Raw genomic sequence first — 27,529 nt, 5'->3', positions numbered from 1 at the left:
CCAGCCCTTTCCTGCTTTATTTTTTCTCTCCATATTTCCTCAGCTTAGCACTATCTGACTTTCATATGAATGTGTGTACGTATGTGTGTGTGTGTGTATATATATATATGTATATGTGTGTGTGTATATATATATATATATATGTCTGTTTCCCACTACAAAAATTATGAAGACAGGAGCTATAACTCAGCTCTCAAAGCAGTGCCTGGCCCATAGGAGGCCTCTTTAAACAATCTGTTGAATGAATAGACTTCATCAACATTTATTGAGCACTGAACTCATTGCTGAAGGTCCTACAATATAGGAGATTTTTTTTAAGACACAAAAAATCTGAAATATGTCATCATAAAAGTGCCCTGCAAAAGTTAAAAAGTAAATTGAAATGTTCATTTAAGGAGAAAGACCCCTAAAGAAAGACCCCTGATTTCCAACCTACTTAAAGAAGACACACAATTAACTACAATGCAAAGCAGAAGTAATAACTGCTTATTGAGTGATAGAATCAAAATGTCTTAAGTATGGTGAGAAAGAAGGGTTCATATCCGTCCTTGGAGAAAAATCTGATTTGAGTAATGAGGACCAGTTTACAAAGGAAACAATCGAGCTGCTTCTTGGAGACTAAGTACGCAGGGATTGGCCAGCAGAATTTTCAGGCAGAAGAGAAAACAAGGGCAAAGGCAGAGACAAGAAAGTCCAGGACACTCCTAGGAAAGTCCAGAGGAATTCTAGGGATACTTACTGATTTCATGTAGTTTTTCTCTCCCCTACCCCACTGTTAAGCATATAGTTTCATAGCTTGTACATTTTCCAGTCCTGGAAGTGAAGTCAGCTCTTCACTGGCACACAAGACGTTTCTTTCATAAAGGGCCTCACATGTAAAAGTTGTCATTACCTCCAGATAAGTTATACATGGAGTTCTAAATATGTTTGAAAGTGTTAATTTGTTAAGGTAAACTGTTTCAAGTGACCATAATTTCATAATAATGTTTGAGATTTCTTCACTTTTTAAAAAACAAGGAGCTTCAAAAAATTGAAGTGTTTTAGAGTTCACTTCACTTCTGAGAGAACCTGTCCCCAGACACCCTGTGCTACCACAGGCACTACCCTCAACTCCCTGAACACTCCCTTTGGACTTTCATACCTCAATGCTTTTGCCCTACTCATCCTTCAAGATTTGGCTCCAAGGTCATAAGCTCGAAGGTGCCCCTAGACACTACACAAAATATCACTTTGTTCATAACTGTTATATCACCCAAATTGTGGTGGTATAAATTAGCTCTCAGTACTTATTTGTTCACTAAATAAGAGTCCTTCTAAGGCTTCAGTGGACTTGAAGACTAGCGAGCATTACAGGGAAACAGAAAAGGGATTAAACTATTACAAAAAATGACAAAAACTACAAAATGTCAAGAAACCTTTTATATTAACAAGTATTTTTAATATTTACTAGAAAGTGAATGGCTCAGAGCCTGATCTTTCTTTTCCTGGCTATTCCCCTAAATCAGTGGTTCTCAAGTGTGGCCCCAGGTCAGCAGCACCAGCATCATCTGGAACTTATTAAAAATGCAGATTCTCCCACCCTGCCCAGACCTACTGAATCAGAAACTGAGGATGAACCCCAGCTATCTAGTTTGCCAAGCTCTCCAGGTGATCCTAATTCACAGTCAAGTTTGACAGCACTGATCTAGATCATTCTTCTTCACCCTAGTGTCTACAGAATTATTGCCAACTTCAATAAACCTCTTTTATTGTGGAGTCTAGTTTCTATATACTCCCTCCCTTTTTAGGCAACAGGAGCAATTGAGGAAGAACTTAGAGATACAAATATTAGCGTTGAGTGGATTATATTTTCTAGGCATGAAATAAAAACTTGATTAGAGTAAGGTGAATGAATGGAGAGGAGACCCAGGCACCTCAAAACAATTCAGAAGTGACATCAATAAAGTTTAGGAAGAGTGGTATGGGTTGAGAGTGGGAATAAACATGACTCAGAGATTCTTACCTCGAGTGCCTTTTTTGGTAATGCCATTCGGAAAAATAGGAACTCAACCAGTGAAGAAAGTTTAAGCGGGGTCAGGAGAGAAAACTACCTTAGTTTTAACCTTCCTCCGGAGTGAAGATGCCAAAAATTTCAGAAAGATGTGGCCAATGGCTAGGCTAGGGAATAAACAGGGATTGGACCTGGAGATTCCAAAGGCATTCCTATAATGCGATAATTGTGATAAGCCTTGGGGATAGATAGTATTGGTGAAGGAGAAAACTTAGATACAGAGGCCAAGACAGTTCTGTGGTGGGTGCCCCGTGAGCAACGCAGAAGAGATGACAGTGAAGGAGGGTGAGAGATCATCAGAGACACAGCGGGACCAGGATAGTGATGTAACACCAAAGTGAGGCAAGGAGACAGTCCAGAAAGAGGAAATGGTCAGCATTGTAAAATTCTGCAGAGAAACTGAAAGTATAGAGAAATAAGAACAAAAAAATTGATATGATAGGGAATTCCCTGGCGGTCTAGGCACTTAGGATTCGGCCCTTTCACTGCTGGGGCCGGGGTTCGATCCCTGGTTGGGGAACTAAGATCCCACAAAAAAGAAAAAAAAAAAAAAAAATGGAGACATCTGGGGAAGGAAAAGGGATTTGGGCACCTATTAAAAGACCCCCGAGGGCAGTGAACAATTTTTGGAAGTACGATGGATAAAGTATAACCAAAGGGTGGGCTTCCCTGGTGGCGCAGTGGTTGAGAGTCCGCCTGCCAATGTAGGGGACACGGGTTCGTGCCCCGGTCCGGGAAGATCCCACATGCCGCGGAGCGGCTAGGCCCGTGAGCCATGGCCGCTGAGCCTGCGCGTCCGGAGCCTGTGCTCCACAACGGGAGAGGCCACAACAGTGAGAGGCCCGCGTACAGAAAAGAAAAAAAAAAAAAATTATAACCAAGGGGTAAAAACTAGAGTGAAGACTTGACAAAGAAAGTTTAGAATAACTCAACACCTCTGAAGATGGATGACTGAAAACTCAAGTCATCATTCAGCCAAAATTCGCCAGCATGAATTTCTAATAGACCAGATCTCATAATTATGAAATCTCAGCAAGTAATTATGAGCCTTATGTAAGTGGCGTAAGAGATCCTGGACCCAAGTTGCTCAAAATGAAGCGGGGGTAAGTAAGCAAGCAGCGGTCGGTATGACACAGTAGTAAGAAAGCGGCTCTGAGTCGGTTTGTTTCAGTGTTAATCTCGATACCTCACTAACTACCCATGTTAGCTGGGACTAGTTTTCTTGAGTAGCTACCCCTTACCCGTAAAATAGTACCTATTTCATAGGGTTGTTGTGATCTTTAAATTAGGGCATCTGTATTGATTGACTCTTAACAATGAAACTAATACAGACTATTTGCATTTAAGCGTAAAGAAGGCGCTAAGGAGCAGACGCCAAAGCGAATTTCCTCGGGTGGCCCCCGCCCCTCCCAAGGTTTGACCCCGCCCACACCTCCCAGGCAGAGCTGGCGGCCTCACCGCGCATGCGCTCGGAGAGCCCTGAGCCGGAAGATGCTGCGGCGGCCGCCAGGAGACGGGGCCTAGCCGCGGCTGCTCTTCCCGGCTCCCAGATGCCCAGATCGGGACAGAGGGGCGGGCGCAATCTGCATGCGCATGCACGCTCCGGCCTCGATGGACCAAGATGGCGCCGGTGGAGCACGTTGTAGCCGATGCAGGGGCTTTCCTGCGGGACGCGGCTCTACAGGTACAGGGAGCTCCGGCGGAGAGGAGCGGGGTCTGGGCTGGTGGCCCCTAAAGGAGCTTGGGAAATCGTGCAGCGCGCTGCGTGGTGCGGACGGGTATGAGTTGGGCCGATCTCTCCTCAGGACATCGGGAAGAACATCTACACCATTCGGGATGTGGTCAGCGAGATTCGGGATAAGGCCACGCGCAGGCGGCTCGCAGTCCTGCCCTACGAGATGCGTTTCAGGGAGCCCTTCCCGGAATACGTGCGGCTGGGTGAGTGTCTCTGCCCGGTGTTAATGGCGAAGCTGGTTCCCGGGTTGCTGACTGAACCTGCTCTGGTTCTAATCGGAGTCTGGATACTTTATCAGAGTTGATTTAGAAACTGTACGGTCGGGCAGAAATAGAGACACAGATGGAGAGAACAAACGTATGGACACCAAGGGAGGAAAGTGGCAGGGGGTGGTGGTGATAGTGGTGGTGGGATGAATTGGGAGATTGGGATTGACATGTATACACTAATATGTATAAAATGGATAACTAATAAGAACCTGCTGTATAAAAAAATAAATAAAATTCAAAAAATAAGTAAATAAAAGAAACTCCACGGTCTAGGAGACCGTGGTGGGAGAGAGGAGTTCTGGGTCATGAGTCAGCCAGGCCTTGCCAGTTACTAGTTATGTGCCCCTGGGAATATCACTCAGATGCTCTAGGCCTCGGTTGCCTCCATCTGTAAAATGGGATTAACAGTACCTACCCGAGGGGTTGCTGGGAGCATTAAATGAGGAATAATGTCACTCAGCACAGTGTCCGGCACTTTGCAAGTATTCAGTAAATTTGTTTGGATTAAAAATAGAAGATGGGAGGGAGCTGCAAGAGGGAGGAGATATGGGGATATATGTATATGTATAGCTGATTCACTTTGTTATACAGCAGAAACTAACCATTGTAAAGCAATTATACTCCAATAAAGATGTTAAAAAGATTTTTTAAAAAATGGAAGAACCCAGGTCTCTTACTCTCGCCCATTTCTTTTCAGTAGATAAGAGTGATGACTGTTTTGGATATGGAGGCCAGCCTCAAGTCAGAAAAAGGGATGGCTTTTAGGCCTTACATTAGTCCTGAAAGAAAACTAAACAACTCTCACTTGGCTTAGGAGTCAGCGTTGTTCTCTTGTTAGGGATCAAGGCGATGATCCTGCCCAGGAAAGGACCTAGGTGGTTGGAAGTGTTTTAGGGTTTAAAGGCCTGATAATGGAGATGTTGTTACCTACACTATTTGTGACTTCTTTAGCTTTCTCCAGCATCCTAGCTGTGTGATCTTTGACAGGTTACTTAATCTTTCTGAGGAAACACTAACAGTACGTACTTCATAAAATTGGGCTGAAACATTCCCACTCCTGGGCATATATCCAGACAAAACTATAGTAATTCAAAAAGATACATGCACTCCTATATTCATAGCAGCACTATTCACAATAGCCAAGACATGGAAACAACCTAAATGTCCATTGATGATGAACAGATAAAGAAGATATGGTACATGTATACAATGGAATACTACTCAGCCATAAAAAAGAACGAAATAATGCCATTTGCAGCAACATGGATGTAACTAGAGATTATCATACTAAGTGAAGTCAGAAAGAGAAAGACAAATAACCATATGATATGACTTATATGTGGAATCTAAAATATGACGCAAATGAACCTTTTTGAAATAGAAACAGAATCACAGACATAGAGAACAGACTTCTGGTTGCCAAGGGGGAGGTTGGGGTGAGCAGATGTAAGCTTTTATATATAAAATGGATAAACAACAAGGTGCTACTGTATAGCACAGACAGCTATATTCAATATCCAATGATAACCATAATGGAAAAGAATATTTTAAAAAGGAATGTATGTATATGTATAACTGAATTACTTTGCTGTGCAGCAGTAATTAACAACATTGTAAATCAACTATACTTCAGTTTAAAAAAAAAAAAGATTTGGGGCTTCTGTTTTTCTTGGGATACTGATCCTAAGTTCTTTTCATACTTTCATTATGGTTATCCAAGGTCATATAGCTCTTTGCTTTTAACTGAAGTTGGGAATCTCTTGTTTACAGTGACTGAGTTTTCAAAGAAAACTGGAGACTATCCCAGCCTCTCTGCCACAGATATCCAAGTACTGGCACTTACCTACCAGCTGGAAGCAGAGTTTGTTGGGGTGTCTCACCTAAAACAAGAACCAGAAAAGGTAAATAAGAAAGATAGTTGGTTTTATCTGTTTTAACTTTTTTTTTTTTTTTTTTTTTTTGCGGTACGTGGGCCTCTCACTGTTGTGGCCTCTCCCGTTGCGGAGCACAGGCTCCGGACGCGCAGGCTCAGCGGCCATGGCTCATGGGCCCAGCCACTCCGCGGCATGTGGGCTCTTCCTGGACTGGGGCACAAACCCGTGTCCCCTGCATCGGCAGACGGACTCTCAACCACTGCGCCACCAGGGAAGCCCTGTTTTAACTTTTTTATTATGAGAACTATCAGATGTACAGAAGTAGAGGGAATAGTATAATGGACCCAGTGTCCCCATCATCCTGCCTCCACAGTTGTCAACTCATGATCTGTTTTCATCTTTACCCGACCCCAGCCCTGAATATTTTGAACTCAGACAGCCTAACATTTCACTGATAGATATTTCTTGGTGTGTCTCTAAAGATAAGGTATGTCTCTAAAAAAAATAACCACAAAACCAATATTACACCTACACAAAATTAGTAGTAATTCCCTGATATCATCAAATATCCAATCTGTGTTCACATTTCTCAATTATTTTATAAAAATTTTTTAATAGTTTACTTGTTTGGATCAGGATCCAGATAAGGTTCATACGTTGCAATTAGCAAACATGTCTCAGTCTTGACCTGTAGGTTCTTGGTAACGTTAGTTAAATTTAAAAATGCAGGGACTTCCCTGCTGGCACAGTAGTTAAGACTCCACACTCCCAGTGCAGGGGGTCCAGGTTCAGTCCCTGCTCAGGGAACTAGATCCCCATGCTGCAACTAAGAATTTGCATGCCACAACTAAGGAGCCCGCCTGTCGCAACTAAGACCTGGTGCAACCAAATAGATAAACTAAATTAAAATAATAAAATGCAGAAAGAGTAAAAATATTCTCATTTTTTTTGGCTGTGTTGGGTCTTTGTTGCTGCGGGCAGGGTTTCTCTAGTTGTGGCGAGCGGGGGCTGCTCCTCATTGCGGTGTACGGGCTCTAGGTGCGCAAGCCTCAGTAGTTGTGGCTCACGGGCTCTAGAGCACAGGCTCAGTAGTTGTGGTGCACGGGCTTAGTTGCTCCATGGCATGTGGGATCTTTCTGGACCAGGGCTTGAACCTGTGTCTCCTGCATTGGCAGGCAGATTCTTAACCACTGCGCCATCAGGGAAGCCCCTCTCACTAGTTTTTTAAAAATAGAATTCTTTTCCAGAAGGAAGCAAGAAAGAACACTTTAAATGATTACCATTTTTTTCAACTCTTGCTACCTTCAAAATTCTGGGTTCCTGTTGTGCTTTTAGGGACTTGTCCATCTTGGCTAAGTTGAAGAGACTAATGGTTTTGTGCCTGGACCCCATTGCCTGTTTCTAGGCCAGAGGATTTTGAAAGATAGATTATTAACCTTATACTGTAATAAGTAATTTCAAGTAGTGTTTGCAAAGAATTACTTGATCTCCGCTGTCTAAGGTCATCAAAACTGTAGTGGGCTCATGATTCTATTCTAGTCAGAACTGCCTTCACTTGTTTTCAACCAAGTGTAGAGTCCTCCAATCCAAGAAGTCTAAAAGTGATGCCTAAAATATAGACATCTGTATGTCACCAGAATGTTTTGGGGCGATGGGAGTGAAGGGAATAGTTTCATATAAACTATGACTTTGTGGCTCAGCTGGGTTTCTGCTTTGGCTTCTGTCAATTTGAGATTCCTAAAAATTGCCCTTTCCTGCAGTCTTTTGGGCAGGAATTAGCTGTTTTGTATCAGAAGCTTTAAAACAGCCTGTCTTTTGACCCAGCAATTCCACTCTTAGGCATTTATCCTAAGGATATAACCAAAGATACTTCCAAGTTTTACATATAATGATGTTCATTAAACCTTTATGTCTAGGGACAAAAAAGAAATGTCCTAAAGTGGTTATTCGGTAGTAGTGGAATCCCTGAATAATTCTTTACGGGCTTCCCTGGTGGCTCAGTGGTTAAAAATCCGCCTGCCAATGCAGGGGACACGGGTTCAGCCCTGGTCTGGGAAGAGCCCACATGCCGCAGAGCTACTGAGCCCGTGCACCACAACTACTGAGCCTGCACTCCAGAGCCCATGCTCCGCAACAAGAGAAACCACTGCAGTGAGAAGCCCGCGCACTGCAATGAAGAGTAGCCCCTGCTCACCGCAACTAGAGAAAAGGCAGCAACAAAGACCCAACGCAGCCAAAAATAAAAATAAATTTATTTTTTTTTAAATTTTTACATATATTTTTATGTTTCCCACTTTTTAAAAAACATTGAATATCTTTTATTTCAATAACCAGGGGGAAGTATTTTGTTTTCTGTTTTTTAAATTACTCTTCCATGTTGAATTTTCAACCTGCATTTCTTTGCTTAGAGCTGTCACTTTTTTCTTTTCTTTTTAAAGGTTAAAGTGAGTTCATCAATTCAGCACCCAGAAACTCCTCTACACATTTCTGGTTTCCATCTGCCCTCAAAGGTAATTTCTTAGACAGGCCAGGCTCTTCATGCTCTTTTCTGTTACATGTCAGATCTCCACAAATTGTTTGTTTAGAGGGAACCAAATTTACCTAGACAGATAGCATAGTTTGTCCATCCTTGTCTGATCTGGCTTGTATATCGTATATCATTTCATTTATAACCCTCTCAATTTTCAGGTTTTAAAATTATTTTTCTTTTAACTTCAGCCTAAACCCGCACGAGGAACAGTAGAACATGGACACCCAGTCGGTGAGCCTGAGGACCTAGAATTCAGTTCCTTTGTGTTCTGGAGAAATCCTTTGCCTAATATTGATCATGAACTGCAGGAGCTGCTGGTAAGGCCCTGCTTTATGATCTCCTGATGACAAGAGACTAGCGTCTCCCAGCTGCTCCTTTGGGCGAGAAGTTTGAATTCTGTTAACGTTTCAGATTGACAAAGGTGAGGCTATTCCAAGTGAGGAAGAGAACGAAGAGAATGGATTTGAAGAAAGGAAGGACCAAGACAGTGATGATGACGGGGGTGGGTGGATAACCCCCAGCAACATCAAGCAGGTCCAGCAGGAGATGCAGCAGTGTGCCATCCCGAAGGATGTGCGGGTCGGCTGTGTGACTACAGACTTCGCCATGCAGGTGGGTGGAATGGGCATTGGCTGGCCCTGGGCTTGGTGTCGTACCCGTTACAGGCAGTGGTCCTTTGGAGGTTTGGGGGTGTGTACAGGACTGTTGTGTAATGCTTCTTTTCCTGGCTCTAGAAACTTTGCCTGTGTTCTTTGGTAATTTTTAGTTTTGCTTGGAGGTTAGGGAATCATAGTATACCTACAGAATGTATGTGGTGTATTAAATTTCTGATGTTCAGTATTCATGATCTGTTGCTGCTTTTCTTTCAGTGTGTGTAACGTCCTGTGCTCAGTTAAGTATTTGGAGACTGTAGAGGTTTTGAGTCCAGAAATGAGTATATTTGCTCTCACACAATAAATGTCTCTGTTAAGAGAGATTGCTAAAGGAGGCCTTGGCGAAATGATGTTCTCGGTCCATGGCACCTGAGAGAAGAAAAATCTGGGTCCTTGTCCTAGTTTACATGACTTGAGAGGTATCCTAAGCTTGCTTTTCTTTAGCAGAAGCCCTTTATGAGCCAAACCAGGGTTTGGGAAGTTCTTTTAACTGTGATTATGCAGATATTAAACAATTCTTCGTTTTGCTATGAGTTCAGTTTCTCTTTAACTTGTTGGTTGCAGAATGTCCTGCTCCAGATGGGGCTGCATGTGCTGGCCGTGAACGGCATGCTGATCCGCGAGGCCCGGAGCTACATCTTGCGCTGCCACGGCTGTTTCAAGTATGTAGCCAATAACCTGGGCTCAGTGCCCCTCTGTTGAACACTCCTCTGTTCCTAAACCTTCTAGAGACTTCTTGAAGGAGAACCTTGCCTTGTGTACAGGCATTCCCTCCACCTTGTCTTTCCTACTTGGGCCAGGTTCTGCCCCCACCAGGGCACTGAAAGCCCTGGGACAGAGGTGGCCAGTGACCTCCCACCTGACAAAGCCAGGGCGGGTGTTTTTTGTCCCTACCTTTGTGTTTAGGATTAAGGGTGTGGGTTCTGGAGCAAAGAGCCCTAGTCGTTTAGCAGTAAGTGCCAAAATGTTTATGGATGGGATAATGTCTGGGACTTGCTTTGAAATAAAACAGAAGTGGGAGGAATGGGTGAGGGTAGAGATGAAGCTGGGTGATGGGTCCATGAGGGTTCATTGTGCTCTTTGGTTTACTTCATGTTTGAAATTTTCTGTTTAAAAAAAAAGTGGACTCTGGATCCACACTATGTGGGTTCCAATCCAGATTCTGTCTCCTAGTAGCTGTGTGACTTTGCAGAAGTTGGTCAGCTTCTCTGTACCTCAGATTCTTCTTACGTAAAATTAGAAAGGTGGTTGTGAGGAACTAGGGAGATCGTCACATAAAAGAGTGCTTGTCTGGCGCATAGGAAGTGCTCCATTGAGGTGAACTGTTTAGTTCACTGACCATGCACTCCTCCCCATTTCTTTTCTGCCTCATGAATTGGTTTTTCTCGTGGTGAGGGCTGGTGTTGTGTGGAAAGGCCCCCAGATCCGAGATCTGGTTGGAATGGAAGAGACTGTACTGCAGCCCTGCTGTTGAGTGAAGCGTGGCCCTGGGAACTTGGTGGCTTCCAGCCTTTCCACAGATTCAGTCTAGACATGGTAGCCATCATGTCAGGTATCTGGTGGAGCCCCTTACTGTGGAGGCCTGTGTGCACTGCTTTCCGAAGCAGTAAGGTGTCTCTCCCTGTGTCCCCAGTGCTGTTCCACTGACGGTGGAGTAGCCTGGATGAAGCCCTCCCCCACGTGGCTCGGGGCCCATCTCTGTTACCGTCCTCTGCAGGTCTGCTGGGGAGCCACTCCTCAAAACTGCCTCTGCATTCTTTGAATCTTTAGTGTGTAAACGTGCCAGGCTCATGTCGGTAAAGCTTTTTGCTTCATGAAATCTCATTTCCCCCATTGTCCTTTGTTACAAAAGCTCTAAGTTCCTCAAATTAACATTCGTTCTTAGAAACACTTGGAAATGTTCTCCATTCTTGTTAGATTAACCCCAGTGACTGAGTGGTTTCTTGCACAAAATAATTATTTCCTAGCCCCTGTTGCTTAGTTCACTTGCAGAGACTTCAGGAAAGGGCTTGGCTTCTCTGGCAGTTTCACGCAGCTCTTGTGTCCTTACCACTGGGAACTGAGGGAGAATTCCTCAAGGACAGACACCAGGGCTCCTGCTTGGTCCCTGACAACAGCAGCTTTGCCTGTTCAGGTCCATCGTTGGGCCTTGAGCGGGTGCGAGAGAGGCAAGGCCTGTGGGTCTGCCTCAGCACCCACACCCATTCAGTCATAGCAGCTTTGATAGTGTATCCTGTTGGTTAGTAAATTCTCAGCACCTCCAGAGCCACCTCCTGGCTTAATGCCTAGGCTGATACTTGGGCACAAGGTATTCAGAAATAGTTGAGTAATGTAATAATATGACCCTTGAGAAAGTATGGTGGTGGTAAGAGCACTGACTCTGGAGCCAGATTCCCTGGGCTTATACCTGCCACTTACTAGCTCTGTGACCTTGAGCAAGCTACCTTACCTTGCCTTCGTTTCCCCATCCGTAAAATGGAGATATATCAACTTCATAGGGTTATTTTGACGTTAAACTTGTGGAATAATGCCTAACAAAATTCAGTAAGAGTTCATTATTACTGTAACAACATTCTGCTCAGTTTTCTTACTTACTAACTTGCTCCTTATGTCATTTACCTTTGCCGTGGGAGCCGTGCAGCAGCAGTGTGCTTATATCAGCAGCGTGAGGGCAGGTGGCCTTGGTCTGGGATGTGTGCGGTGCAGTCCAGCCTGTCCCCATTTCTTGTGTCTCCTCCTCTGAGGCCCGAGACTCACCTTGCGCTCTGGGGATGGGGTTTGCTGCCTCTGGCTCCAGTGTGATGCATCTCCTTTGTTTCTGCAGGACAACATCTGACATGAGCAGAGTGTTCTGTGCACAGTGTGGAAACAAGACACTGAAGAAGGTGTCTGTGACCGTCAGCGACGATGGAACCCTGCGCATGCACTTTTCCCGCAACCCTAAGGTGCTGAATCCTCGGGGCCTCCGGGTGAGTGGCGCATCTCCCGCTCCCCTAACGGCAGGGCCCAGGTCGGGGAAGCGAGACCTTTTAGCACCAGGATCGAAATGATCAGAGAGGACAAACAGACCCTCCTGGTTTCTAAAGATAGTTATTGAAAGCCTGTGATCCAGGGACCAAGGCAGGTGGGGAGAGCTCACAACTCAACCTCCCTGGGAGGTTTTTGAGGAGTTTGCAGTCTAAGGAGAAATAACCAGTAATTCCACACGGTAAAAAGCAAGGGCCAAATATATGTGGGGTCAAAGAGGGATGGTTTGCAGGACGGTGGAGGATGGATTTGTGTGGGAATTTGAGGATGGGTAGAATGTCTAGAAGCTTCAAGAACCACAAGGGAAGGTTGTGTAAATACTCAGCACAAGAGAGTCCTGGGCTGGATACACAGTGGGGTGGATTTGTTTTGAGGAATCAGGAGAGAAGGGTTGACAGGCAGGCAAGTATGAGTGTGGCTGACCTGGCTCTGAGTTCTCCAGGTATGGTGCATGCCACTAACGTTAGAAAGGTTGTTTTTTTTTTTTAACTTTCTATTTTGAAATAATTTTTTTTAATGGTATCTCGTAGTTTTTTTTTTTTAATAAAAAGTTGCCAAAAATAGTACAAATAATTCCCATTTAGCTTTCACTTAGATTTCCCAATTTAATCATTCACTATATTTGCTTTATCATTTATATTTTTTCTTTTCCCCTAAACCATCTGAGAGTAAATTGTGCATGACGCCCTTTTGCACCTAGATACTTCAGTGTGTGTTTCCTGAAACAAGGACTTCGTCTTAGATACCCACAATACAATTACCAAAACCAAGAAGTTAACATTACTTCAATACTATCTAATCTATGAACCATATTCAGACTTTTTTTTTTTTTTGAGTTTATTAATTAATTTATTTATTTTGCTGTGTTGGGTCTTCGTTTCTGTGTGAGGGCTTTCTCTAGTTGTGGCAAGCGGGGGCCACTCTTCATCGCGCTGCGCAGGCCTCTCACTATCGTGGCCTCTCTTGTTGCGGAGCACAGGCTCCAGACGCACAGGCTCAGTAGTTGTGGCTCATGGGCCTAGTTGCTCCACGGCATGTGGGATCTTCCCAGACCAGGGCTCGAACCTGTGTCCCCTGCATTAGCAGGCAGACTCTCAACCACTGCGCCACCAGGGAAGCTCCAGACTTTTTTTTTTTTCTGGCTGTGCCACGTGGCACATGGGATCTTAGTTCCCCAACTAAGGATCGAACCCATGCCCCCTGCATTGGAAGTGCAGAGTCTTAACCACTGGACTGCCAGGGGAGTCCTTAGACCATACTCAAACTTTGCCACAGATTTCTTTTACAGCAAGAGAAGGGGGTTTGTTTGGGGTCCAGGATCCAGTCTAGGATCACATGTTGCATTTCACTGTTGCATTTCATTGTCCTATCTCCTTAGTCTCTTTTAAACTGAAGTAGTTTCTCAGGTCTGCTGTCTTTCATGACCTTGACAGTTTTGAACAGTTTTGAAGAGTACAAAGCAGTTACTTTGTAGACTCTCCTTTACCTTGGGTTTGTCTGGTGTTTCCTCCTGGTTAGATTCAGGCTGTGTCCAATTTACTGCTGATAATAACTTTGATCACTTAGTTGGAGGTTTCTTGTGTAACCACAATATAATTAACAAAACCAAGATTACCAAATTTCCTGTAAGGTTATTATCCGTGATTAATAAGTAACTTAGAGAAAGATAGTCTGATACTGTGTGAATACTGTTTCTCATCAAACTTCTACTGGTTAAAGTCATCTGAATCAGTTTTTACAATGAAGGTTGCCAAATGGTGATTTTCTAATTGCATCATTTCTTCTCCATATTTATTACTTGCCATTCTGCTGTAAAGAGGAACTTTCCCATATATCATTTATATGAGTGTGGTCGTATGTATTTTTATTGTAGTCTGTAGGCTGTGATCCATTGCTATCCTTATTTATTTTGATACTCAAACTGTTCATGGAGCCCCTTCAGGATGGCTTCTGTGTCTTTCTGATGTGCCCCAGTTATTCTTTGAACAATTTTACTTTCTGGCACAGCAAGCTGTTCCGACTCTTATACTTCCCTGCCTGTGCCCTGGAATCAGCCATTTCTCTAAGGAGCTCTTAAGTTTTTAGAAGCAAAGATCTGGGCACTGGACAGTGGGTATGCTTATTGTCCTAGGGTGGCATTAATTCTAGGTCCACAGTGGACAAAGATGGGAAATATTATATATAAATACACATATTAATACTTTTTCTCTTATCTGTATTAAAAATTGAATTTATAACTTCAGATTCAGTTCAACACCAGAGTTCATTCTAGCCCTCCCTCTAATATCCATAACACCCTTCATAACACCATTTTCCATAATTATAATTTTGTTCAACTGGAGTGTGTGTGTGTGTGTGTGTGTGTGTGTGTGTGTGTGTGGTTATTTCAGAAGTGCTAACCTATACCATTATGAAAATGGTACCTGCCTACTAGGGTTCTGTGTTTTAGTGTAATTTTTTCCGTCTTTTGTTGAGGGAATGTAGTCACAATACCGTGTTGCTTTTCATCTGTGAGGTGAGAGTAGGCTCAAGTGGGAAGATGCATGTCATGTACTCAGTGCACAGTAGGCAGTGACGATAGACTCCGTTGGTGTCGTCTGCCTGCGTGCAGAGTTGTCAGGTAAGCTTTACGTAACAGGATCTGATGTGTATAAATACGAATCCCCGTCCTCCTAACGGCCTTTCCTCGTCTTATTTGCAGTATTCACTCCCCACTCCCAAAGGGGGCAAGTACGCCATCAACCCCCACCTGACCGAGGACCAGCGCTTCCCTCAGCTGCGACTTTCCCGAAAGGCCAGGCAGAAAACTGACGTGTTTGCCCCTGACTACATAGCTGGGGTGTCTCCCTTTGCAGAGAATGACATCTCCAGCCGGTCAGCTACCTTGCAGGTCCGAGACAGCACCTTGGGAGCCGGCAAGAGACGGTTAAATCCCAATGCTTCCAGAAAGAAGTTTGTGAAGAAAAGGTGAAGCATGAGCTCCACAGGCAAGCTGGACTGATGCTGTGACTGCCCAGGAGACCCATGTCTCAGGTCCCCAGCTGTGCCAACTCCACAACCACTTGGACACAGAAGAGGCCTGGCTTCCATAGTGCTGCCCCAGGACTCACTGTGGTGCCTCGGGTTGGGTTTGTGGTGGAACCCGCCATCCCTTGGCCTGTGTGTATCCAGGAGGTTTATGTGAACATTGTGACCTGACCTACTTGGACATGGACAGCTGCAAGAGCAAAGGATTCCAGCACCAAGAAGTTTGCAACAACCAGCCACACCCCTTCCCTCTTTAGTATAAAAGAAGCCTGAATTCTGACTCAGGTAAGATGGTTCTTTGGGACAGGAGTCCACCATCTTCTTGGTCTGCTGGCTTTCCGAATAAAGTTGCTGTTCCTTGCCCCAACAACTTGTCTCTTGATTTATTGGCCTGTCATGCGGTGAGCAGTATGAGCTTGGACTCAGTAACTCCTTCTACCTATAAAAGTCCTTTATTTTGTACAGCTCCTTGGAGCTCCTTTCTTTGTGCTAGATGGGATGCTGCCTGATTCATGAATCATTAAATAAAGCCAATAAGAGCTTTAAAATTTACCCAGTTGAATTTTGTATTTTAAGTTTTGGTAGTAGTGGTGGGATCTGAAGACTCCTGATGACTTCATAGACAACAAGAAATACACGTGTTGATATCCACAAATGCTTTGAGTTCTTTTTTTTTTTTTTTGGCCAGGCTGTGCAGTATGTGGGATCTTAGTTCCCTGACCAGGGATTGAACTTGTGACCCCTGCAGTGGAAGTGCAGAGTCTTAATCACTGGACCGCCAGGGAAGTCCCTGAGTTCTCTTTCTTTGTCACTGTTTCTGAGGGCCGTGGGTAAGTTCCTCTTGATACGAACTCCACTCTCTACATTGAGCTCCTGGTCTAATTGGCTTTCCAGTCCAGGATTTATGGGTTGGTCTAGACTGACAGGAGTCTCTAACAGAGCACCAGTCCTTAGCCCTTGGTTAGTCTGTGGTCCCAGGACACAGCTTAATGGGTCAGTTTGAGCTGACACCTGGAACCCAAGTCCCCAGCTTTCAGTTAGTCTGAGGGCTCAGTTAGTCCCCACCCCTTTTTTATTTAAATTTATTTATTTTTAGCTGTGTTGGATCTTCGTTGCTGCATGCGGGCTTTCTCTAGTTGTGGCAAGCAGGGGCTACTCTTCATTGCAGTGCGCGGGCTTCTCATTGCAGCAGCTTCTCTTGTCGCAGAGCACAGGCTCCAGGTGCGCGGACTTCAGTAGTTGTGGCACACAGGCTCAGTAGTTGTGGCTCATGGGCTTTAGAGCACAGGCTCAGTAGTTGTGGCGCATGGGCTTAGTTGCTCCGCGGCGTGTGGGATCTTCCTGGACCAGGGCTCAAACCCCGTGTCCCCTGCATTGACAGGTGGATTCTTAACCATTGCGCCACCAGGGAAGCCCACTAGTCCCCTTTTGTTGGGTTCTGCTGGTTCGGTCTGTAGTTCCACTTTGGGAACCATTTGTGATGAGCACCTAAGGCCTTCTCTTGGCCAGTCCACAGTGCCATCTCCTTGGTTACTGCAGTGTCCACAGTTCCGTTTCCTTGGTTACTGTTGGTTTCTGTTAATGTGCATATGGGGTAAAGGAATAATAGATCTATTGTTAATGGGCATCTTGAAGCCAAAACCACAAAATTGGTGGGCACAGGTTGAGCACTTAAAAGCTGATAGAATGCTCGCCATCTAACTGTAAGAATCCTGTGTTAAGATAAATTGGTCATGGAATGGGATAGGTCAACACTAGGTCACCTGCCACCTCAAGAAAATTTCCATACAATGAAGTATATTGTAAAACACCACAAAATCCCCAGACCCGTGGCACATCCCTCTTAGGTATTAATTTGGCTCCAAGAGACCCAAGGCTTAACTAAAGAAATGAGATCTTCACATTTCAAAGAACTGAGCATGCACCACCTGGCACAACTGCTTGTTTTATGTTTAAGAACTGTGGTCCCAGAAGCTGTAGATATCTACTAAAATGGCAAAATCTTACTAAGGCAATTTAGAGTTGCAATGGCTATTATGGGCAATGTTCTAATTACACAAGTTTGTTCACTTTACGAAGTGCACTTGAAAGAATGGAACACTTATTTTAAGTGGTATGCAGAAGGCTTGGAAAGGCTTTAAGATTGCAAAATAACTTCACTGAAAGAGTCATTGCAAAAGGCTAATGAAAAATTAAAGGTGCAGTAGGTACTTAAAACAAAAGACTTTAAGACGGAGGTAGCTTCTACTACTCCTCTCTGTCCTCCTTTCCCTGAGTACTCAGTCTATTAGTCCTCTATCTGAATTGCCTTTCCACTCTGAATAAGCTATAAAACTGTAACAAAAGTAGACCAAGTTAGTGACCTCACAGCTGCAACCAGTTCCAAGACCAGAAACCTGAAACACCTGGGACTCCCTCACTGCGCCCTCCTAGGGGTCCATCAACAAAACACTGGCCCAGAATTGGTGTCTCATTTGCAATCAACCAGGACACTGGAAAAAAGATTGTCCTCAAAGGTTTTTGTCAAATCGTTCTACACCAAATTGAATGGCCCCCGTATCCACCCTTGAAGGAGGCCCCCAAGAGGGTGCCTCCCATGTGGATGGGACTCCAAGAGATTCTCTGGTAAACTCTACCAGTTATTCCCTTAAATATCCAAGGGGAAACTAAAATTAAAATTGGCAAAAAACCTTGCCAAATTCTGGTAGATACCTGGGCTACATTCTCTAATTTAAGCCCCATCTGCCCTGGAGCCTGCAGATGGGATCCTGGGAAAACTGACAGAAGTTGGCAAAAGATGAGAATTCTTACAAGAGCCAACTCTCCTGGATCTCTGTAGTGCCCAGTCAAGAGAGGAAGGTAGAAGTCCACATTGTCCCTTCCTTTCCAAATTTAGACTCTCATGAATTTGGTTTTGAGGTACCCAATGGTTACTGATCTTTCTCTCTCAGGGACAGCTATTGCCTTCTCATTTGTCTTGTTTTGTCCTGTGAACTTGGTTTGGCTTTCTGTCTGGTTGTCAGTCCTTGCATAAGCAGGAAACTCAACCATCAGGTTGGGCGCCCCAAAATATGACTGGGCAGAAATGTGGGTTTCACCCTGTTTTCAGCTAGACATGGCCAGACAGATGTGGGTTGCACTCCATTTGCAGTGAGGATCCTACCGACTATTGGCAACTCTCAAGAGAATTGTCTTTATTTGGGCTGTCTTTGGGAAGGTTCTGGATCTTGGGGAATGGAGGGAGGAGTACCCTTTGCACTCTCTTTGGAGACTCCTCTTGTATCCAAGTGGTTGTTTAATACTGACAGGAATATTTACTCTCTGTGCTGGCTGAAACCTGACAAAATATTTGAAAGGATTGTTTCTTTTTTTTTTTTAAGCAGCGCTGATATTCAGATCCTGATAGGAATTTTGTGAGTGTTTTTTTTTAAGGCCTTTTCCGCTAAGCTAAATGAAACTATGTACCCAGAGGGAAAGAAAAACATCCCAAAGACAAACAGCTCTAAATCTAGAACATAGGAATCTAGGAACCTTTTGATTTCCATCTTAGTTGAAGAGCTTCTCCTTGCTATGAAGAAGCAAATTAAAGATAATGTAGTTGGACGGGTGGATCCAAACAAGTTGCAACCCAATTTTTCCAGGAATTAAAAACAACTGTCCTTGTATTGAAGATTGGGTCTTTACAAGAACTGAAATGCAGCTCTAGAAGCAATTCAAAGCCCACCTTTCCTTTCTACCAATTCCCAAACCTCCCCTATTCATCTTAAAAGACTTGTAGATATTGTAAAGCATCTGGACTTAGGGAACAAAAGTCTTTCTTGGTGAAACTTACATTCTTTCTCTGTGCCTTTTGAGATGGAAATGTTCTACCTAGTTCCCTCTAGGAACCAAGGTAATTCTTATCAGAAGCGGGGGGGGGGAAGGTTATTTGAAAACTAGGCCCATGAAAAATCTTAAAAATCTTCACCACAAGTATTACTGAAAAGCTTTAGTTATCTAAGCAGGACACCTTAACTTATTCCATCTGCCAGAAATACAATTTGGATCCAACTGTTCTATTTTAAACTAGTAAATTTTGCATTATTGTACCTGTCCCATAGCTAAAATTATAAAATGAAACCTATAAGATCCTATTTGCATCTGTATGTTTATGTATGTCTATATGTTATAAATGTGTAATTTTTTTCTACCTCCAGATGGTATTTGTAAAGAGTTCTATTCAAGTTCATGTGGTCTAGGATAATCTTTGGTAAATAAAAGCTAGTTTGTTTGTGGTTTAATTAAAACAGGCATGCCTTTAGAGTTGTCAGCATTAAATATAATACTTTTATTCTACCTAGGTTTATTAAAAGTCGGATAAGTTCATGTTATCTCTGTTACAGAATTTGTCAGCAAGAAAAAGAATTTAACATGACGGTTAGCTGTTTAATGTCTCATGAAATTTTCTTGAGTAATCTAAACATAATTTTTAAGAAAAAGTAAATTAAATAGAGGTAAGATAAAATTTTAAAAATCCTCAAAAAACTAAAAATAGAGTTGCCATATGATCCAGCAATCCCACTCCTGGGCATATATCCAGACAAAACTATAATTTGAAAAGACACATGCACCCCTATGTTCATAGAAGCATTATTTACAATAGCCAAAACATGGAAGCAACCTAAATGTCCATTGATAGATGAATGGATAAACAATAAACAAGATGTGGTGTGTATGTGTGTATATATATATATATATATACACACACACACACACACACAGTGGAATATTACTCCGCCATAAAAAAGAATGAAATAATGCCATTTGCAAGCAACATGGATGGACCTAGAGGTTATCATACTAAGTGAAGTAAGTCAGAAAGAGAAAGACAAATACCATATGATGTCACTTATATGTGGAATCTAAGATACAACACAAATGAAGATATCTACGAAACAGAAACAGACCCACAGATACAGAGACAGACTTGTGGTTGCCAAGGGGAAAGGGGCACGGGGGAGGGAAGGATTGGAAGTTTGAGATTAGTAGCTGCAAACTATTATATATAGGATGGATAAACGACAAGGTCCTACTGTATAGCACAAGGAACTATATTCAATATCCTGTGATAAACAATAACAGAAAAATATGAAAAAGAATACATATATGTAAAACTGAATCACTTTGTTATACAGCAGAAATTGACACATTATAAATCAATATACTTCAATACAATTTTTAAAAATTTATAACTGACCTTTTCAACAATAATTATGCTTCACAGTATGTCAACTTAAAAATAGTTTCCAGGGGGCTTCCCTGGTGGCGCAGTGGTTGAGAGTCCGCCTGCCAATGCAGGGGACACGGGTTCGTGCCCCGGTCTGGGAAGATCCCACATGCCGCAGAGCGGCTGGGCCCGTGAGCCATGGCCGCTGAGCCTGCGCGTCCCGAGCCTGTGTTCCGCAACGGAAGACGCCGCAGCAGTGAGAGGCTCGCGTACCGCAAAAAAAAAAGAAAAAAAGTTTCCAGGAATTCCCTGGCAATCCAGTGGTTAGGACTCTGCGCTTTCACTGCCGAGGGCCCAGGTTGATTCCCTGGTTGGGGAACTAAGATCCCACAAGCTGCGCGGCGCAGACAAAAAAAAAAAAAACAGTTTCCAAAATCTTTTTGGTACTTGAAACCTTAAAGTTATGCTGAGATAAGTTAAGTGATGGATATTCATTAAATATCTAGGTCATTTCCAAACAAGATAAAATACTGAAACATTAATTACTGGTGTATCCACTTTTGGTTTCCTTTTACAGAGAAACTAAAAATATTTGGGTCTATCAGTAAATATCTTGTGTGCCACATAGAAACATTTACTATGAGAAAGAATATACTTCTAGAAATTATAAAATGTATTCATAAATTTGCCAATCCATGGAATGCTAGTGTAACAGACAGTCCACAGTTGCTTACTTCTTAGTTTCAGGAGGAATAAAAGATTCTACGGGTTAAAAATTCTAATATATGTAATTAAAATGACTTACTACAGCCATTATGAAAAACACTATGGTGGTTCTTCAAAAAGTTAAAAATTGAACAACCATATGAAACAGCAATCCCACTTCTAGGTACACATACAAAGGAATTCAAATTAGTATCTCAAGAGGATATCTGCACAACGATGTTCATTGAAGAATTAATCACAATAACCAAGATATGGAAACAACCTAAGTGTCTGTCAACAGATGAAAGGATAAAGAAGATATAGTAAATATATACAATGGAGTATTATTCAGCCATGAGAAAGAAAGAAATACTGCCATTTGCGACAAGATGGATGGACCTTAAAGGTATTATGCTAAGTGAGATAAGCCAGACATAGAAGAACAAATACTGTATTATATCACTTACATGTGGAATATCGAAAAACTGAACTTGTAAAAACAAGGGCTAGGGGGTGAGGGAATTGGAGAGATGTTGTTGAAGAGTACAAACTTACAACCAGGAGATAAGTTCTGGAGATGTAATGCATAGCATAATGATTATAGTCAACTCTACTGTATTATAAATTTCAGTTACTAAGAGACTAAATCTTCACTGTTCTCAATACAAAAAGGAAATGATAAATATGTGACATTATAAAGGTGTTAGCTAATGCTACTGAATAATATTGCAATACATAAATGTACCAAAGCAACACACTGTATACCTTAAACTTACACAATGTCTATTACATCTCAATTTTTAAAAATTTTATTTCTATTTTTATTTTTTCATTTTTTGGCTGTGCCACATGGCATGCGGGATCTTAGTTCCCCAACCAGGGCTCGAACCTGCTCCCCCTGCAGTGGAAGTGCCAGAGTCTTAACCACTGGACCACCAGGGAAGTCCCTCAATTTTTAAAAACTACTTAGAAAAATTAACAGTTAAAGGCAACAACTGTATGAAAAGTAGATAAGGAAAGTAAAATGATTCATTGTTCCAGAATGAGAAAAAGGAAAAAAAATAAACAGGACAAGATCTGAATGGACATAAAAAAGTTATGAGGTTTATAAAAAAGGAATCCTGGGAAAGGAACTTTATGTGTAGTCAAGCTGGCTAAGATTGGAATGAATTTAAGTTTTTTTAAAAAAATAAATTTTAATATCAACAGTATACTGGTGCAAAATTAGAATTTAATTTTCTCTCTGTTAAAAGAAAAAAGTTTTATTGGACTTTTGGTCTGCTTTTGAAAGACTGTGGAAGTTTCCTTAAGTTTTAAGTAATCTGCCCAGAAAGCGAAGATTTTGTGTCTTATCAAAATAATTTACTGTGCATGTTTTCTTAAGTAATCAAAAACCTGATAAAGACAACACTGTCTTCTCAAAAGAGCTAAGTTTTGTTTACACTTAGGTGAATTTCTGTATTTGCCTTTAACATCATCTATTGTCATTTTGGTTAAATAGATAATTCAGTATTATTTCATAATGATCTGTGATCCTATTTAATCAAATGTTCAAACCTTTTGACATTTTCCCCAAATCAGATTCTAAAGAGAACCACAGAAGACCCAGAATTGCCAAAACAATCCTGAGGAAAAAGAACAAAGCTGGAGGCATAACCCTCCCAGACTTCAGACAATACTACAAAGCTACAGTAATCAAAAGAGCATGGTACTGGCACAAAAAAGAGACATATGGATCAATGGAACAGAACAGAGAAACCCACACACCTAAGGTCAATTAATCTCTGACAAGGGAAGCAAGAATATTCAATAGAGAAAAGATAGTCTCTTCAGCGAGTGGTGTTGGGAAAGCTGAACGGCTGCATTTAAATCACTGAAGTTAAAACACTCCCTCACACCATACACAAAAATAAACCCAAAATGGCTTAAAGACAAATATAAGACATGACACCATAAAACTCCTAGAAGAGAACATAGGCAAAACATTCTCTGACATAAATCGTAGCACTGTTTTCTTAGGTCATCTCCCAAGGCAACAGAAATAAAAGCAAAAATAAACAAATGGGACCTAATCAAACTTATGAGCTTTTGCACAGCAAAGGAAATCATAAACAAAATGAAAAGGCAACCTATGGACTGGGAGAAAATATTTGCAAAAGACGTGACTGACAAGGGATTAATTTCCAAAATATACAAACAGCTCATACAACTCAATACAAAAAACCCCCGAACAACCCAATCAAAAAACGGACAGAAGACCTAAGTAGACATTTCTCCAAAGAAGACATACGATGACCAACAGGCACATGAAAAGATGCTCAACACAGCTATCAGAGAAATGCAAGTCAAAACTACAATGAGGTATTACCTCACACCAGTCAGAATGTCCATTATCAAAATATCTACAGGGGACCTCCTTGGTGGTCCAGTGTGTAAAACTCCACGTTTCCACTGCAGGGGGTGTGGGTTCGATCCCTGGTAGGGGAACTAAGATCCCACCTGCCATGCAGTGCTGCCAAAAAATATATATATATGTATATGTGTGTGTGTATATATATATATGTATGCACGTGCACACACACACACACACACAAATAATAAATGCTGGAGAGGGTATGGAGAAAAGGGAAACCTACATTGTTGATGGGGATGTAAATTGGTGTAGCCACTATGGAAAACAGTACTGAGGTTCCTTAAAAAACTAAAAATAGAGTTGCCATATGATCCAGCAATCCCACTCCTGGGCATATATCCAGAGAAAACTCTAATTTGAAAAGATACATGCACCCCAATGTTCATAGCAGCAATATTCACAACAGCCAAGACATGGAAGCAACATAAATGTCCACTGACAGATTAATGGATAAAGAAGATGTGGTGTGTGTGTGTGTATATATATATATATATATATATATATACACATACACACAATGGAATATTACTCAGCCACAAAAAAGAATGAAATAATGCCATTTGCACTAATATAGATGCAACTAGAGATTATCATACTAAGTGAAGTCAGAAAGAGAAAGACAAATACCATATGATACCACTTATATGTGGAATCTAAAATATGACACAAATGAACTTCTCTACGAAGCAGAAACAGAGTTACCACAGGAGAACAGACTTGTGGTTGCCAAGGGGGACAGGCGTGGGAGAGGGATGGATTAGGAGTTCGGGATTAGTAGATGCAAACTATTACATATAGAATGGATGGATGAGCTCCTACTGTATAGCACAGGGAACTATATTCAATGTGCTGGGATAAACCATAATGGAAAAGAATATAAAAAAGAATGTATATATATGGGTAACTGAGCCACTTTGCTGTACAGCAGAAATTAGCACAACATTGTAAATCAACTATACTTCAGTAAAAAAAAAAAAAAAAAAAACACAGAACATTTCTTTCCATTCTACCTTCCCTCTCTGTCCTTTTCTCAAATCTTTTTTTTTTTTGGTTGCGCTGTGCAGAATGTGGGATCTTAGTTCTCTGGCCAGGGATTGAACCCATGCCCCCCTCAGGGGAAGCACAGAGTCTTAACCACTGGACTGCCAGGGAAGTCCCTCCTTTTCCCAGTTCTTACACCATGAAGGTCTTTATGATTCTTTTGCCTTGCTCTGGCCTGGAAAGACAATGCCACTATTCACATATCTCAGGCCATTGCAAAGGGGGATAATCAAACCTCCAAATGACTGTTAGACTTGCCATGCTGCTGCGGATCCTGTAGTTCTACCCATCACAAAATTCCAATTTCTTTTTTTTTTTTAATTAATGAATTTATTTATTTTTGGCTGCGTTGGGTCTTTATTGCTGTGTGTGGGCTTTCTCTAGATGAGGTAAGCGGGGGCTACTCTTCACTGAGGTGCATGGACTTCTCATTGCGGGGGCTTCTTTTTGTTGTTGTTGTTGCAGAGCACGGACCCTAGGCGCACGGGCTTCAGTAGTTGCAGCACGTGGGCTCAGTAGTTGTGGCTCACGGGCTCTAGAGCACAGGGTCAGTAGTTCTGGTGCACGGGCTTAGTTGCTCCACGGCATGTGGGATCTTCCCAGACCAGGGATCGAACCTGTGTCCCAGGAATTGGCAGGCGGATTCTTAACCACTGCGCCACCAGGGAAGTCCCCTCCCTGACTTCTAATGCCTCAGTTTCTCTGGAACAAACTTAGCTCCCTCTCTATTGTGTCAGACTCCCTAGCCCTGGGGTCCATTTACCTGACTCTGGTTAACAACCGCAAACCTGGGGAAACTTGCATCCAGGCTTCATACAAAGACACAAGATAAGGGTAACCAGAAGAAAACTGACTGTGCAGTCTACAGACCTTAAATTTTCCTGGTTGTCACCTTTCCAGTCTCAAGTCACAGAGTCATACCGAGATTACTAGGAGGCATCATGATTCAAACTTTGCTTCCGTTGGCAGATCCCTACTGCCCAGGCTAAGAGTAAGTACAAATGAGGCTATAATCAAGGATCTCTCCTTAACTCTTGAAGATATCACAGAATCTGCTGCTAAAGCAATATCTGCCCAACAAAAATCGCTAGACTCTCTGGTCAAAGTTGTTCTTGATAATAGGAGAGTCCCTGACTATCTTTTGCTGAGCAGGGAGGTAATTGCGCTGTAGCCCATACCACTTGCTACACTTGGACTGACACTTCTGGGAAAGTTGAGACTCAGTTACATAAGACCATTGGATAAGCCAGTTGACTTTAAAAAATGACTCCTTCTGGACTTCCTTGGTGGTCCAGTGGTTAAGAATCCACCTTCCAATGCAGGGGATGTGGGTTCGAGCCCTGGTCAGGGAACTTAAGATCCCACGTGCCGCAGGGCAGCTAAGCCTGCACGCCACAACTAGAAGAGCCTGCACGCCGCAATTAAGACCCAACGCAAAGGGTGAGCTGTGACAGGGCGAGAGAGAGTCATGGACATATACACACTAACAAACGTAAGGTAGATAGCTAGTGGGAAGCAGCCGCATGGCACAGGGATATCGGCTCGGTGCTTTGTGACCCCCTGGAGGGGTGGGATAGGGAGGGTGGGAGGGAGGGAGACGCAAGAGGGAAGAGATATGGGAACATATGTATATGTATAACTGATTCACTTTGTTATAAAGCAGAAACTAACACACCATTGTAAAGCAATTATACCCCAATAAAGATGTTAAAAAAAAAAAAGACCCAACGCAGCCATAAATAAATAGGTAGATAAATATTTTTTTAAAAGTAACTCCTTCAACAGGGTCTTTGACTTACATGATTCTGATTGGTTTGGGTCTTGGGGACCGTGGCTCTCAAATGCACTCCAGACACTCCTGCTTATAAAAATCATAGTTGTCTCCAGGTGTACTATATTTTCTCAGAAGTTTTTTTTTTAATTTATTTTTTATTTTTGGCTGCTTTTGGGTCTTCGTTGCTGCACGTGGGCTTTTCTCTGGTTGCTACTCTTCATTGTGGTGTGCAGGCGCCTCATTGCGGTGGTTTCTCTTGTTGGGAGCACGGGCTCTAGGCGCACGGGCTTCAGTAGTTGTGGTGCATGGGCTTCAGTAGTTGAGCCTCACGGGCTCTAGAGCGCAGGCTCAGTAGTTGTGGCACACGGGCTTAGTTGCTCCGCAGCATGTGGGATCTTCCCGGACCAGGGATAGAACCCGTGTCTCCTGCATTGGCAGGTGGATTCTTAACCACGGCGCCACCAGGGAAGCCCTCAAAAGTTTTAAATGCATATTTGCAACTGCTAACCACCAAGCTAATGATTTCCCTAAGACTAGAATCTCAGAAGAGGATCAAAGAGAAAGACCGACTTAAAGAAAGTGAACACGATACAGCATTGTCAACTATGAATAAATACCACACACAGACTCAGCAAAAACTTCGAGAATTCCAGAGTTTAGTTTGGAGTAGCATTAGAGCCTGAACAATTTTTTTATTTTTTAAATCACATCTCTCAGGCTGAGAGTCTGATCAAAACGAGGCATTGTTTAAAACAAGACAACAGGGACTTCCCATTTCTGGGGGCCTAGAGTGGAAGCATCTGGGAGCGGCTGTTTCCCTCTAGGTTATTCCTTCTTCAGCTGTCTGGAGGGCACCAATACCTCTCCTGAAATACTAGGGTGAAAACTATTTCCTGATTTTCTAATTCTACAGAATGTTCTGTATTTATGTGTAACTTAGACAAAAAAAAGGGGGGGAGCTAGTGAGGGAAAATGGGAAGATGTAGATCTTGTATAACTAGTATTAGCCTACCCAGCTAACCAAATCTCGAGGTGAACTGAATCATCCAGAGAACTTGTTTGCAAGTAACAGATGCATCCAACCAGCAGCACATTCCTTGAGGAATTCAGTGAGCCCAGAGAGTAGAAGCAGAATGCATGAAACTATTTGACTATTTGAGGGTCTGCCCTTATTATATTTCCAATAGGTTTGCCTTGATTGCTTATTCTTCCTGCCAAAACGATC

At 42.6% G+C, this 27,529-nt stretch overlaps 1 protein-coding gene across 1 annotated transcript; it reads left to right on the top strand.

Moving 5' to 3' along the window:
- The first annotated feature begins 3,524 nt into the window (after positions 1-3,524).
- On the top strand, positions 3,525-15,684 carry NOB1 (NIN1 (RPN12) binding protein 1 homolog). The gene is made up of 9 exons (XM_030863504.2): positions 3,525-3,734; positions 3,856-3,988; positions 5,825-5,955; positions 8,367-8,438; positions 8,647-8,775; positions 8,870-9,070; positions 9,676-9,773; positions 11,936-12,080; positions 14,840-15,684. Exons 1-9 carry the CDS (start codon positions 3,672-3,674, stop codon positions 15,107-15,109), a joined length of 1,242 nt encoding a protein of 413 aa, XP_030719364.2. The 5' UTR covers positions 3,525-3,671; the 3' UTR covers positions 15,110-15,684.
- The last annotated feature ends 11,845 nt before the right edge of the window (positions 15,685-27,529 follow it).

This window comes from Globicephala melas, chromosome 19, assembly GCF_963455315.2.
Source record: "Globicephala melas chromosome 19, mGloMel1.2, whole genome shotgun sequence".
Classification (NCBI taxonomy): Eukaryota; Metazoa; Chordata; class Mammalia; order Artiodactyla; family Delphinidae; genus Globicephala; species Globicephala melas.
Note: the sequence above shows the minus strand (reverse complement) of the source record. Positions and strands in the feature narration are given on the sequence as shown.

Excerpts from the sequence above, each read along its gene's own strand:
- NOB1 (XM_030863504.2), top strand. The coding sequence starts at position 3,672 with ATGGCGCCGGTGGAGCACGTTGTAGCCGATGCAGGGGCTTTCCTGCGG. Across the intron at positions 5,956-8,366 it reads TAAAACAAGAACCAGAAAAG|GTTAAAGTGAGTTCATCAAT; the intron begins GTAAATAAGAAA and ends TTCTTTTTAAAG. Across the intron at positions 8,439-8,646 it reads GTTTCCATCTGCCCTCAAAG|CCTAAACCCGCACGAGGAAC; the intron begins GTAATTTCTTAG and ends TTTTAACTTCAG.